Below are 13,693 nucleotides of genomic sequence, written 5' to 3' on the forward strand. Positions count from 1 at the left end.
CATGTGTGTACTGACGTGGAATGTGAAATGCATTTTTTTTTATTGTAGACCGTGGTAAAAAAAAAAACCAAAACAACAACAACACTAGAAAACATGAGGAGATGGATGAATCAGAGATGGATCTTAACGGCAATGGTAAGTCTGCCTTTTACTGACTATCGCTTAGATGCCAGGCACTGTGCTAAGCACCATAGTCAGTGTTTCATTCATTCCTCTTTACTTTGTGCTTTCACATATAAGCAAACTGAAGTTCAGACACATGAAATAACCCAACCTTAGAAAGTGAGTTGGTGGCCAACCTGAATTCGGGCTCAGACCTGGCTCACTGTGAGGCACAGGCTTGATTTGCTCTTTCTGTCTCTTCTTGCCTTCAACAGCATTTAAGTTATATGAATAAGTTGTATGAATAAGTAATGGTGAAAATCCGAGCGAAACATGCAAATGCTACAAAATTGCAGATACAGAAGTGATTTGATATTAACAAACACTGGCTGATCAGTGGAGTGTATTGTTTCGCTCCTAACTCTGGAGTGTGACGACCTGCTTCATCTGTACAATGAAGCTACTACCACTATCAACTTCAGAGATGCTTTTTGGGAGGGTTCAGGGAGACAGTGCATGTGAAGGGCTGAAAGTACAGTAATGACTCAGTAATTTTCAAGCATTATTCGCTGGAGACTGTGGAGGGTACAAACCTACCTGAAATGCTCACCATCCAGTTGCACACATGCCGTATTTATGGAGCCCTACAAACCCATGCGAGGACAAGGCAAATGCAGTAATTGCTATGGGCATTCAGGAAGCAAGGGAGGCTTGCATTTGGGCAAGACAGATGTAGGACCGAGACCTTTCCCAAACTCTGAGAAGTGGACAGGGCTTTGGGAAGGCAGGAAAAAAAGGGAATTTATTGTAAGCCAGGGCCAGAATAGAAAGGACAAACAAAGCAGGAAATGAGTTTGGTGTTCAGGGAATAAGACTTGGTGAAACCCAGCCTTGGTGAGAAATGAGAAGCGAAACAAGAAAGGAAGGCTGATTACAGGACAAGGAGGTGAGAAATCTGTGCTCAGTTCTTTGAGCAGCTGAAAGCCACCGACAGTTTCTGGTCACATGAAGGAAGTGAGGCCTTTTAAAGCTTACTTGTGACATTACACAGGAGCTGGAGAAGGTTCTGGCATGAGAAAACGGGTATCGACACCGCTGCATTTGATGAGGTCTGCATGCAGGATGATGTGAGCGAGGATGGCAGTGATAGAAAGGAACTACATGTATATAGGTTGGAGCAAATATCTCCCGTCTCCCCCATCCCCCCAGATAAAATCAGGACAAAAAAGCAAATGACAACCGTGTGATTTCAAGGCCTCAAAGAATATGAGAGAAAAGTGCTATGAATAATGTAGAAATAAACAGAATTAGTCTTTGAGTTTTGTACCTATTATATCTGATACAAACAGCAATAGAGGAGATGTAGATATATTTTAAGTCAGTCTTAAACCATAATGTTGGGGACAGCCAGTACGGGGATAATGGCCGAGGTGCTGAGAACGGACAAGTGGCCACAGGGGCTAGGGGTGCGACTTTCTGAGCTGCGTGGGTGAACTCGCACACACGACAGCTTTGGGGGGTACTCGTCCTCCTGTATGGTGGCATCAGTTTATTTACAGAGGCCTGTAAGACCTTTTTGTTCTCACGTGGAGGATAGACTTCACTCTAGATGATGCTATCCTTAGTTTAAGTGTTCCTGGAAAGATCAGGCCTCCTATCTGCCGTACTAAGTAAAGCAGGAATGGGGAAAAAATGCTCTCAGCATCTCACATTTATTGTCACGTCCCCTAAAATGCAAGGCTACACTTTTTTTGGTAATATATATGTTTGCCCATCAATTTATTGAACAGTTTGTTATAGATGTCGAAGTTCAGTAAATTTTATTCCCATGCATTGGATATCCTAAAGATCAAAGAGCCGAATCCTCATTTTGGGGTAGTGAGCTGAAAAGTTCCTAGATTTTTGATGATGATGCATAATGATTCAGTCTACAGTATTCATAGAGTCCACACCTGATGCCTCTCCAGCCCCTTCTATGTGACCTAATGCAGCAAATGCTGCCATTTACGAGCCTAAAAAATTTGATGAGAAAGGAATTTGAGTAACAAATGGTACTTTGAATGTTAATTTGGGATAACAGTAAGAGAAAATTCTTTCAGGTAATTCATCAGTATTTCAATATTCAATCCTGGCTGAAATAAACAATACGAACAGATAGAGAAAAACAACTGAGACTGAAAAAAGACAAGTGAATGCTAATAGATGTAAAATAATCTTTTCCTATTTACTTTTTGTTTGGGACCAAAAATCTTACTGAGGCTTAAATGTTTTTAGCTGTAAAAACGTCATTTATGAGTTCGCACACTTGATTTCATGGATGTTAGATCAATTAGGCTAAATTACTTATAAGAGGAATATTGGGGGGATGCGTGTCACTTCATAGAAATACTTGCTTTATACTGTTAACTAGATGGTCTCTACGAAGGGCTTCCTGGTTTGAGTTTGATTTTATTTTCGTGGTGCACTATCCAATTTGTCTTTTGCATTTGATGCAAAGTATATTATAGCAAGTTTCACAAAAGTTCTTTTGATAAACTGTGTTTACTTGAAAATCATTTTATATTAGTAGAGGATGCAGAAAAATAGATTTAATTCATACTCACTGTGGTGGTGTTGCTGGCAGGGAACGTCTAATAATTGAATGAACTTGTCTGTAAACGTCCAGTTTAGACATGCATCGGCAGGAAGTGTGATTGGCAAAACTGATTGTTACTGGTTTGGGGCCTTGAGAGAGAGGCACTGTAATTTCAAACAACTACAAAGAAGGGACAAAAAGAAGAAAAAATTATATAGATGCTAGAAAGCATTTTTATGGTAAATGTCGGAGTCCAAAAAAAGTGAGATAAATTCTTTATGATAGGTAGTGCTTCGTGATATATGCAGGACGCAAAAGTTGTTTCATGATTACGACGTAAAAACTATTTTGCTTCAAATCAGTAAGTATCCTTTATCAGAATAATAAATAGTCCATATGCTTCTCTCATGTCACTACTGTAAAGCATATTAGAATTTTGATAACCGGCTAATGATTATGGAGCAGAGATGCAAGGGACCAGGGTGTTCGGGGGAAAAAGCATTTTTTCGGAGTCCTCGATTATTCCAGGGGTTATGAAAAAGTGGCACAGATATAAATATCTTTGTTTCTATGAGAGTAAACAGCTGTTGGCCACACAACCTAGAGATCTTTGGTTAAGTCTTATTCCAGGTAAACTGAATACAGAGACATAAAATACATAGATGTGAAATCGATTTTCATTCCAGACTAAATTTCCACCTCAAAGTAGTTTTACAATTGTCCGAGATAATCTTATGAATTTATTAGGTTTAAAAGAAAATAAACACATTCATCACTTAGTAGATAAAGCTTTGTTTCTGCTCTTTTGTCACAGGCATTATGAAAATAATAAGCTTAAAATAAGGTAGGACATGATACGTGGTTGTGGGTTAGAGTCTGAAAATTTAAAGTCTCATTCTGAATGCCTTGTTTATGGGAACTTCAATTCATCTCTTCCTTCGCCAAAGTCAATGTTTTAAGTTGAATTTACAAATAAATTAATGGTTAAGTAAAACTGAGTGGATTTAAATTCTTAAGTTTCTTAAATTCTAATTGATCAGGGGCTCCCGGGTGGCTCAGTTGGTTAAGCATCTGACTTTGGCTCAGGTCATGATCTCACTGTTCCCGAGTTCGAGCCCCACGTTGAGCTCTGTGCTGACAGCTCTGAGCCTGGAGCCTGCTTCAGAATCTGTGTCTCCCTCTCTGTCTCTTCCTCTCCCCTGCTCGTGCTCTGTCTCTCTCTCTCAAAACTAAATAAACATTTAAAAAATTTTTTAAAAATCTAACTTCTCAATAATCATGGTAAAAGTGAAGTCCTGGCCATTATGTGCTTGATAAGATCCGTCTGTAGTAGTAGGACGATAGCTGAATGGCTTTGGTGTTACTGTCTTTCTGGCAATCTGAGCAGCTAAAAACGATGACAAACTCCAGAGCCTTGTGACCCGGCCCCTCACTGCCCTTCCAAGCCAACACTTGAAGATCATTGGAATTGAATTAGTTGCCCATTTAGTCCTACAGGGAGATTTATGGACATGCAATTTGAAGGATGAAACACAGAGATACCTAAATTATAAAATGCACATTTTCTACATTTGAAATACATTTATTGTATAGTCATTGAAAAATTCAGCTACTTTGTTAGCACAGGTGCCTTAGGAGGAAGGGGCACAAGGCCACACCCCAACAGGGCAGTTTTATTACCAACCCCACTTGTAAGTTGTGTAAACTTGGAAAAGTCATTTAACTTACCTAAGCTGTATATTTCTTTAAAAATCAGTCAAGTTGAGGAAACATCTGACCCACTGTCCATGGGATGGTTATAAAAATGACATACGTTAATGTCAGTGAGTGTGATATGCATACTGATTGCTATATTTTTTATATTTTGCACATATTCTCAAGATTCTAGATCTCCTCCAGAATACTGCCCATGATACACAGATAAATCTCAACATATGACCTCAACATATCCCAGTATTATGGCTTTGACCAGTCACTTCTCTAAAAGGACATTCGTTTATGCAGATTGGAAGACACCTTTTACTAGGTGACAGGTCACCCCGCTAGAAATCCTTTGCACTAGGTAAAACTATTTTAAGAGACAGACTTCTGCAGTGTCTATATACACCACAGTTTTTCTGCTTCTTATCGCATCTCTGGACCCTAGCATAGAACCAGTGGAACAGAAGAAATGTATGTTTCATAAACTACTTATTCAATTTTTATATGTATAAAATTTAAAAATTATGTAAACCTTGTGTAATGGTAGAAATGGTAGGATTCACAGGCTGGCTGACAAAATCCTGAGAACTTGGGTCTACCAGGCAGTTGGATTTGTGTCTAGAGCCTAGGACAGACACTTCAAAGCCATCGATATGAAAGCCCTTCTTGACATCTTGGACCCCGATGAGATTACTTGGTGAGATCACTCTGAATGAAGGGGAAAATGTCTGACAGAAGCCTGGGGAACAGGTGCATCATGAAGGGGTGGAAAAGGCAAATAGTAACTATGTCTGGGAAGAAGAAAGAATGAAGACGCAGAGCCAGGAGGGCTTACTGGTAGACCAAGAGAAGCCAAAGGAAGACAGGAGAGCTTCAGAAAGGCGTGTGTGGTCACAGGGCCTGATGTCTTGGGGTAATGAAGCCTTAGGACAGGTCGACCGAAACGGGGTAGCAGAGCAGCTCCGGGCCCTGTGGGGGGCCGGGCTGTGGGACGGGGAGCAGGGCGGAGCAGGGGGTGAAGACAGACCTCTCGGGATCAGAGGGAAAGCGCTCAGTGGGCTCAGGCCAGGGGAGCGGTGTTTGCTTACGGAACGCATGGAATCACTTGGGGATCTGGCACTGTCTCCAGTGACAGGCGGCAGCCCGGGGGCCTGAGAGGGACGGGGGAGGTGCGGTTTGAGACCCCGCTGCTGTGCAAGCTTGCCTGATGTTCCCCGCCCTCAGGGACTGCTACCTCCCAGAGGCCACCCTGGCAAGGTTTCCCAAGGGCCAAGAGAGATCTGTCCCCTTCAGCCACTGCTGGGGGGATGACGTCCACACTCAGGACCCACCCTGGAGTCCCAAGTGTACACTTAGGAACTGGGGCTTTGAAGAATGTTCTAGTGGGAGGGGAACACCCTTCTGCATTAAGAAAGCATCTTCCTGGAAAAAAAAAGCCTGGCTGTACACTTTCAAGGGGTGGAAGAGATTGGGGTCTGTGAACTCACTGACTAAAGGCACAAAGGGACAGGTAAACAGGCAGTAAAAGAAAATCGCTGTTTAGAGAACTCTTTTTTCCTGCTAAGTATTACAACTACATTCATAAGTATTAAAAGTACAGTAGAACGTGAGAGAAAAATTTACTTGTGAAATAAAACCCCCAAATTTTAATTACTTATGTTTCATTTCTCTTATTTGAGTCTAGGCAGGCAACTGGGCAGCGGAATTCAGTTAATTTGGGTGAAAGGAATAAATAGGCTGAAAAAATAAAGTAAAAAAAAAAAAAGTCCCTTCTCTTGAAACACATCTTCCGACTCCAAATATTTACCTGAGTTTTTCAGATAGTTTTTTTTAATTCTCTACTTGAGTGTGTCAGTGTGGACAAAATTTAAGGGTCCAGAGAAAGATGCCTGACCAATATTAAAAGTAGAAGTTTCTTGATAAATAAGTTTTATTCATCTATCAACTTCCCAAATATAGGGGAGCGTGCCGTATGTGTGTGCATTCAGGCATGATGGTACCTATTGTGGCTCTTGTCATGTATTGAAGAGGCCTCTTTCATTTTCCAGTTTCTTCCTGCACTGGTCTTACGTGTGTGGATTGACTGACTTTTCTCATTTAAAAAAAATGATTATAAGGTTTCCACCACCTGTTTAAGAAGTATGATAAATTCCGTTTCCTTCCTTCCAGATCCGTTTGTAAATTTTATATAGCTATATTTAATCTCCACATTATGAAGAGTGTCCACAGGCCCTTTTCCCTAATCAGATAGTATGTGCTTTAGAAACGGTAAACTTGTTTGAACAACAACGGAAAATGAGTAATTTGAATCACTTTATAAACTCACAGCCCCCCCCAATCATTAAATGTAATTTCCAAATAACCAGCAACCTCTCTCCTTTACCAGCGTTAGAATAGTAACCAAGAACCAAGTCTTAGAAACACAGACATTTGAGTCCTGCATCCGCAATTTACTATTTCCGTGACTTGGAAGAATTATCCCATTTCCCTTTGCCTCCATTTTGTTATCCATAAAATAGGGATAATACTGGTGGTGATGTCATAGCGGTGTTCTCTGAACAGTGGTTCTCCTTCAAAATTGATCTGAATCTTTGGTAGATGAATCCCAACGATTTGACATTTTACCTTGTTTAGTTTTCAGTAACTCCTTATTGAGAACCAACAAGATGCCGAGTACCAAGTGCCATGACAGCTTCTCATCAATCAGTGGCTCTTGCCCCATGCAGCTCTCTCTCCTCTGCCCCCTCCGTCTCTCTCATACAGACACACACATATACACATACAATGATACCATGTTAGAATTTTTAAACTATCAAATCGTTTATCACAAATGCCGTTCGTGAGCAAGAACCTGCAGTTTAACTCTCTTGAAATCTGTGCTTGCCATTATATAAAGATCTGAACCAACACAGTATAATTTTCTCTCAAAAGAGTCAAGGTCTCTCCGGCACATCACTGTTGCAACAACATATAAATTCTTTATATTTCAATAAAACTATCCTCATACCATTGTCAGACTGTTTTGTGCCTTAATGTGTGCACAACGGTATTCTCTACTTTATATTTAAGCTCACAGAGTGCAAAATTTATGTATTATGTTCAGCATTAGCTAACAATTCCATGTATATATGTATACTCAGTCAATCCTAATTGAGGATGATGACATTTATACTTGGATATTTTGAACGTGGTGATTTTCCTAAAATAGTTTTATGCTATAAAGTGAATTGTTCTTGAACAGTACATGATAATAGCTTGTAGCTAAGTTAGGATTTAAGGAGTAATATAATTCATAATGGACCCATACTATCTGCATATGTCTGTTTGAGGAGTTGCTGGTTTTAGAGATCAAAAGGGTTTATATAAAGATGGCATTTAAATAAGCCTGGACATTGGGAAAAAAAATATTTGTGTATTCTGTAAAGCTGCAATAAAAAAGAGGAAACGCCAAGCATTTCCAACTGAATGGTTCCCAGTTGTTATCTACTGGAATTCTTTAATAAGAGTATTTAATAGTCAATTCTCACCAACAAGAATGGACTTCAAATAAAGCCACATTTTGAAACAATAGGCTGTTTATACCAGCCTAGCAACAGTTGTAAAACAACAATTCCTATTTCTACTTATCTTGCAGGCTATTCAAGAAAAAGGTGTAGAACTTCCTTACTGACGAGATCCTGGACTACAGTTTAGTATTACATTTTAAGGGAATGTCTGTGTGGGTACAAATATGAAACAAAAAAATGCTGCCCTTTACGACATCTTTATACCCCCAAAATATAACCAGTTTCTTTTCATAGCATGTCTCGTTGCCATATTTAATTTAAATATTCCAATCTTGAGTCCATTAATTAAGTATAGAGGCAATCTGGAGCTTCTGGAGAGTATAGTTAATGACCGTAAGATGATATAGGGAAACCACACAGCACTTAAGTAAATCCTAAAAATGGGAAAAGTTAAACATTGAGGGTTCACTGTCAGCTTATCAAGTGAGCAGACCAACCACAGGACCACTGTCAAGGGGATATAGAACTTAAATTGGGTCTGGGAAGAACAGATTGCCATTTGGGATGGAATTAATTTTATATAATGTTATACATAAAATGCATAAACAATGCTATAGTTAAAAACCCCAACTGAGGAGTTTTAGAAACACTGAATCAGTTTTGTACACAGGATCACAGTGCCTGGAGTTGGAAAAGAGGTATTTTTAACAGATGCGTTATTTTTTTCCTTCAGGCAAACGTTCTTCTTTCACTTCTGATAACTGGTATGGTAGAGAGCTTTTCCCCACATCTGGACAAAACCTGATTTCCAACAACTGCGCTTGCCAAATATTAATTAGCTAAAGATTCCAAACAAATCACACTCCACTTGTTGAATACATACGAGTGGAATCTTCCGAACTGCTGCAGTACAAAATAATACCTCGCAGTTTGATTCCATAGTTGCACATTTTTACTCGGGTTTAAATAAATTTTTCTGTAAAAGAACATTTTATGAAGCATGCAGTTGAACTCAGATACAATCTGGAATGTTTTTGCTAATATATATGCTTATATTATTTCTTTATGGAATAATTAAAAATGTAATAGTTTTTTTTTTTTTTTGGATGGCAACACAGAATTTTAAATATTGCTGTCCATGTCCATCAGCATGGACCAGAGGAGGCCCAGCTTCCAGAGTGAGCGGGGTCCTTCTGCTGGCACCAAAAAACACAGCAAAGAGGGTATAGTCTCTTGAGCTCTAACCCCAGGATTTCCAGAGAAGCCCCATGGGCTCTGTAGTTTTTCTTCTTCATTCCTATCTTTGGAAAAACCATGTAAGGTAAATACTAACACTTAGATAACTTTTTAATCCAAGTGTTTGGCTCCAAAGGAGATGACCTTCTTCTGCTTTTATTTGAGTCATCAAATAATTTATCTCCTGCAAAATTCACTTTCTGGTTTTTGGTCATATCCCTTTAAATATACAACTTCTCGTAAGAAAATAGACTGAAGGCGCATGTTTATGAAGGAGGTCAGAAAGACACCCACCCCGTTTACTTCTCTGAAGCAGATAGCAGGGAGGACTTTGAAAGCGGTTGTGACCTATCAGTTCACGCTGGAATGCTTAGGGCATGTGGTTTCACTTTTCAAATGGCTGGTTTCTCGCACATTCTAGAAACCTGCTCTTCATTGAGCCCTATTAAAAAGAATTCTAAGGAAGTTTCTATAAAAAACGTTGGGTTTTATATCACCTAAGGTACATTGTCTTTAAAATTTATATGATTCTAGTTGGTGATTTTTGTTGTTAAAAGTTGTGTCTGGAACTCCTTTGACAAAACGACAACTCTTTTTTTTCATCCCCTTCGGAAAAAACAGCAGTAAGAAACTTCCTTTTATGTTTGAAAGAGATCATCACATGCTCCCATTTATAGTACACTGAAAATATAATAAAAAATACACTTAGGAAAGGTATTAGGTATAAGCCTCTATAAGCTGCAATATTAGTGAAAATGTTAAACCATGCATGAAAACATTGCCTTCAGGAGTTTCACGCCTTGTCCTCCTTGATATGCATTTCCATAAACCCTTGCATTTATTTCTTCTTTACAACACTTAGGCTCCTTTTATTTGCTTGATAAATGCTGATTTTCCCTGCTAAATTGTAAGCTCCGTTAGTGCACGGTCCATACATGACTGTATACCCATTATACAACAGGGTATGAAGCACCCATAGTGGGTACTTCACTACACTTAACTGAATTTAAATGAAAATAATTGTTTTTGCTATTAAAAACTATCTGAGTGGATTCTTTGGGTGGGAGAAGGGATGATATTATAAAATTAGGAAGAGAAACGGGTGGTACTATATGACTGAATGTTGGCTTTCCCTTGGCACTGGCTTTTATATGAATTCTCTCCATAGTAACAAGTACACCATGGCTTCAGACAACATTTATCAATATGATGTTTCCTCTTATAGCTATAGCTAGGGATCCCATCACTGTTATAGAATTCTAGAGTTACCTGCCCAATCTTCTTCCTATCTCCACATAAATATCACTCAGAGTTTTCAAAATCGGCATATTCCCAGCTCTACCCTTGGCCTCAAATCTGTTCTTTTTCCTGTATTCATTCAATTGAGTGCTTAGCGTTTCCTATGTGCCAATGACTGTGCTGTGCTCCAGTGTAATAACCAAACACAATCTTTGCTTTCATGGAGTTTAGGGCTCAGGGACTAAAACAGCCTGACAGAATAGATAACGATGTTATATGGGCAATAAAGGATGCTATGGAGCAGACAACACAATGCCTTGGAAGTGACATTCTTATCACTTAAGATAAAGTGGGTAAAAATTAGCTAAAGATGGGTAGAAATTAGCTAGATGAATGGGGAGGTCAAGGTGGTATATAAGGAGATGTTCAAACACAAAGGACAGTATTGTAGTGACTTCGAGGCTAAGAGATACTGACATAATTGAAGGAGTGAAAGCATTTGGGTTCTTGTGGAAAGCAATATTTGGGGGAAAAAGCAGTGACCACTGAGGCTACAGATTTAGGTGGCAGCCAGATCACGGAGGGCCTAGCGAACCGTGTTGATGGATTTAACCTAAAGAAGACACCTAAAGGAGAGTGCTGCTCAAAATACTTAATGACTTAGAACATTTGCATCGACCAATAAGAACGATGCTAACGTGGGCAATAACTGACCATTTAGCAAAGAGAAAACTTACTGCTATAATGTAGCCAATGGACTAGAGGGAAGTAAGAGTGGAGACATGGGACCAGTTACTAGGCTGGCTGGCCCAGGTGATTGATGAATGTGGCCTAGATCAGAGTGGGATCAGCAGGATGAAGACACCAGATGGATTCTAGCCATGTCTGGAAGACAGATTTAACAGGAATTGATTGGGCTTGTAGTGAAAGGAAGAATAACTTGGATTAACCCACAAGATGAGGGGTGTTATTTACCAAGAGAATACTGGAAGAGGAAAGGGCCTATTGCTTGTCTACTTGTGTAGGTGGGGTGGCTGTGCGGGAACAGGTCGTAAACTCCAGTGGGGCACACACTTTCCATGATTGTCAAAGAGGAAGCGGAGTCACAGGGTTGAGTATGGGAACCGCGAGAGAAGTCTGGGCTGGAGATAAGGATTTTGGAGTCATCCCCATGAAGAGCAAAATAGTGTGGATGAGGAAACCCAAGGAAAGAGTGTGGAGTCAGAAAAGAACGTGTCCTGGGGCAGAACTTTGAGGGCTAAGTACCTTGTTTTCAACGCATTTCAAATTTTTAATTCAAACTCTGCAACTATTCAGCAAACGAAGTGCGGAGATGAGATCTAGCCTGCTGTTACAGTGACGCATACAACGTTTAAAAACACTACTGCTCTGTAGATCAGAACTTATAAGAATTATGATTACTGCACATATCAAGCCTATCAAAAAGGATCCAAAAAAAACTTGAGAAAACAACACAAAACCAACAGCAAGGAACCAGATCTCAAAAATGTTATAGGTAAATTCTTGATTTTTCATAGGAGCAGATGACTGGAGGAGGCAGGTGAAATGATTTGAACATCATAAATCTGTTATACTAGTAAACCTAAATTCTCTGAAGGCTAGAGGTGCAAGAGGATGAAACACACTGAGAACTGATTCCAAATGATCTAAAGTAGATGTAGTTTTCCTGTAGAAAAATATACTGGACCAAATTCTAGTTCACCTACACATACCTTAAACTTAGCACTAAATGTTCTTCTTAGCCTGGAAGCCTTATAACGTTCTGAAGCCTGCACCCACGTGAGGCTTCCAACTTGACAGAGAAGCGTGTGTGCTGTTGTGCATACATACTCATCCTTGAATAAATGCTTTCACTCTGGCACCAATGAGGTCAACATGGGACCTAATCATGCCACTGCAGGAAACAAATATGCACTGGTCACAGAAAAACCACCAATGATCAACTGAAGACTACATTTATTGATTTTGTTTACTAACAGTGATGTTATGTTTCCCAAGTTTAGATTTTACTCAAGGCACTCCTGAGATCTATTTGGCACATATTGTGTAAAGTAAGCATGTATTTAGCAAGACAGCGGTAAGAGGAATACAATGGTGATTTTTAAGTTTGTTTATTTATTTTGAGAGAGTGAGAGAGGGAGGGAGGGAGAGGGAGGGGAAGAGAGAGATAGCGGGAGAGAGAGAGAATCCTAAGTAAGGCTCCACACCGTTAGTGCAGAACTGATGTGGGGCTCGAACTCAGGAACCAGGAGATCATGACCTGAGCCAAAGTTGGATACTTAACCGACTGAGCCACCAAGGCACCCCTAGAATGGTGACTTTTGCTCTCGCCATCTATGAATGGGAAAAGAAAGTGGGGGAATTTTCTATGTGTTAAAAAACAGACATTTAACAATACTGTTCTAAAACTGACAGCATATACTTTTGTTAGGCAATAGGATCCATTTATTTAAAAATTACACAAGTGAGTTGGGGCACCTGTGTACCTCAGTTGGTTGAGCCTCTGTCTCTTGATTTCAGCTCAGGTCATGATCTCTCAGTTTATGGGACTGAACCTTATGTTAGGCTCTGCACTAAAAGCATAGAGCCTCCTTGGGATTCTCTCTCTCTCTCTCTCTCTCTCTCCCTGACCCTTCCCCACTCTCGAGAGCACATGCTCTCTCTCTTTCTCTCAAAAATAAATAAAATTACACAGGTGAGTTAATCAACTATTTTATTTGTTTTTAATGTTTATTTTTGAAGGGGGGAGAGACAAGAATGTGAGTGGCGGAGGGGCAGAGAGAGAGGGAGACACAGACTCTGAAGCAGGCTTCAGTCTCTGAACTGTCAGCCCCATGCAGGGCTCGAACTCACAAACTGCCAGATCATGATCTGAGCTGAAGTCGGACATTTAACCGACTGAGCCACCCAGGCGCCCCGACTATTTTATTATTATTAACCTTCAAGGCAGTAGTTTTAAAATCTGGTTCAACAGATAAGGAGTAGGGTAAGGAAGCCATATCCTTGGAACTCTGGGGTAAATACTGTGGGTATGTCCATATTTTCATTTTTTCTGGTGAGAGGGTCCAGTTTTTATGTGGTTCCAAAAGGGGTTGTATGCTAATTCTGTGGTAGATACTCAGGTAACCCATGAACAACACAGACCTGCTTTTGGCTTTAAGGAGGAGACAGACATTAATCAAATAATAATGGCTATATTGTTACAAATGGATTTATAAGCTGCAGTTAAGTGCAATGAAAGAAAAGTATGGGAAACTATAAAGAATTTAAAAGAAACAGGATCCGATCAAGGAGGTCAGATAAATCTCCCCCA

General features: G+C 39.8%; 1 protein-coding gene across 1 annotated transcript in view; it reads right to left on the bottom strand.

The window, feature by feature from the left end:
* VEGFC (vascular endothelial growth factor C) overlaps window positions 1-13,693 on the bottom strand; it is a 108,801-nt gene that overhangs the window by 17,027 nt on the left and 78,081 nt on the right. Inside the window, exon 4 of the mRNA XM_042982899.1 lies at window positions 2,706-2,857. Coding sequence (XP_042838833.1) covers window positions 2,706-2,857 — 152 coding nt within the window. The remainder of the gene's footprint in view (window positions 1-2,705; window positions 2,858-13,693) is intronic.

This window comes from Panthera tigris, chromosome B1 (assembly GCF_018350195.1).
Source record: "Panthera tigris isolate Pti1 chromosome B1, P.tigris_Pti1_mat1.1, whole genome shotgun sequence".
Classification (NCBI taxonomy): Eukaryota; Metazoa; Chordata; class Mammalia; order Carnivora; family Felidae; genus Panthera; species Panthera tigris.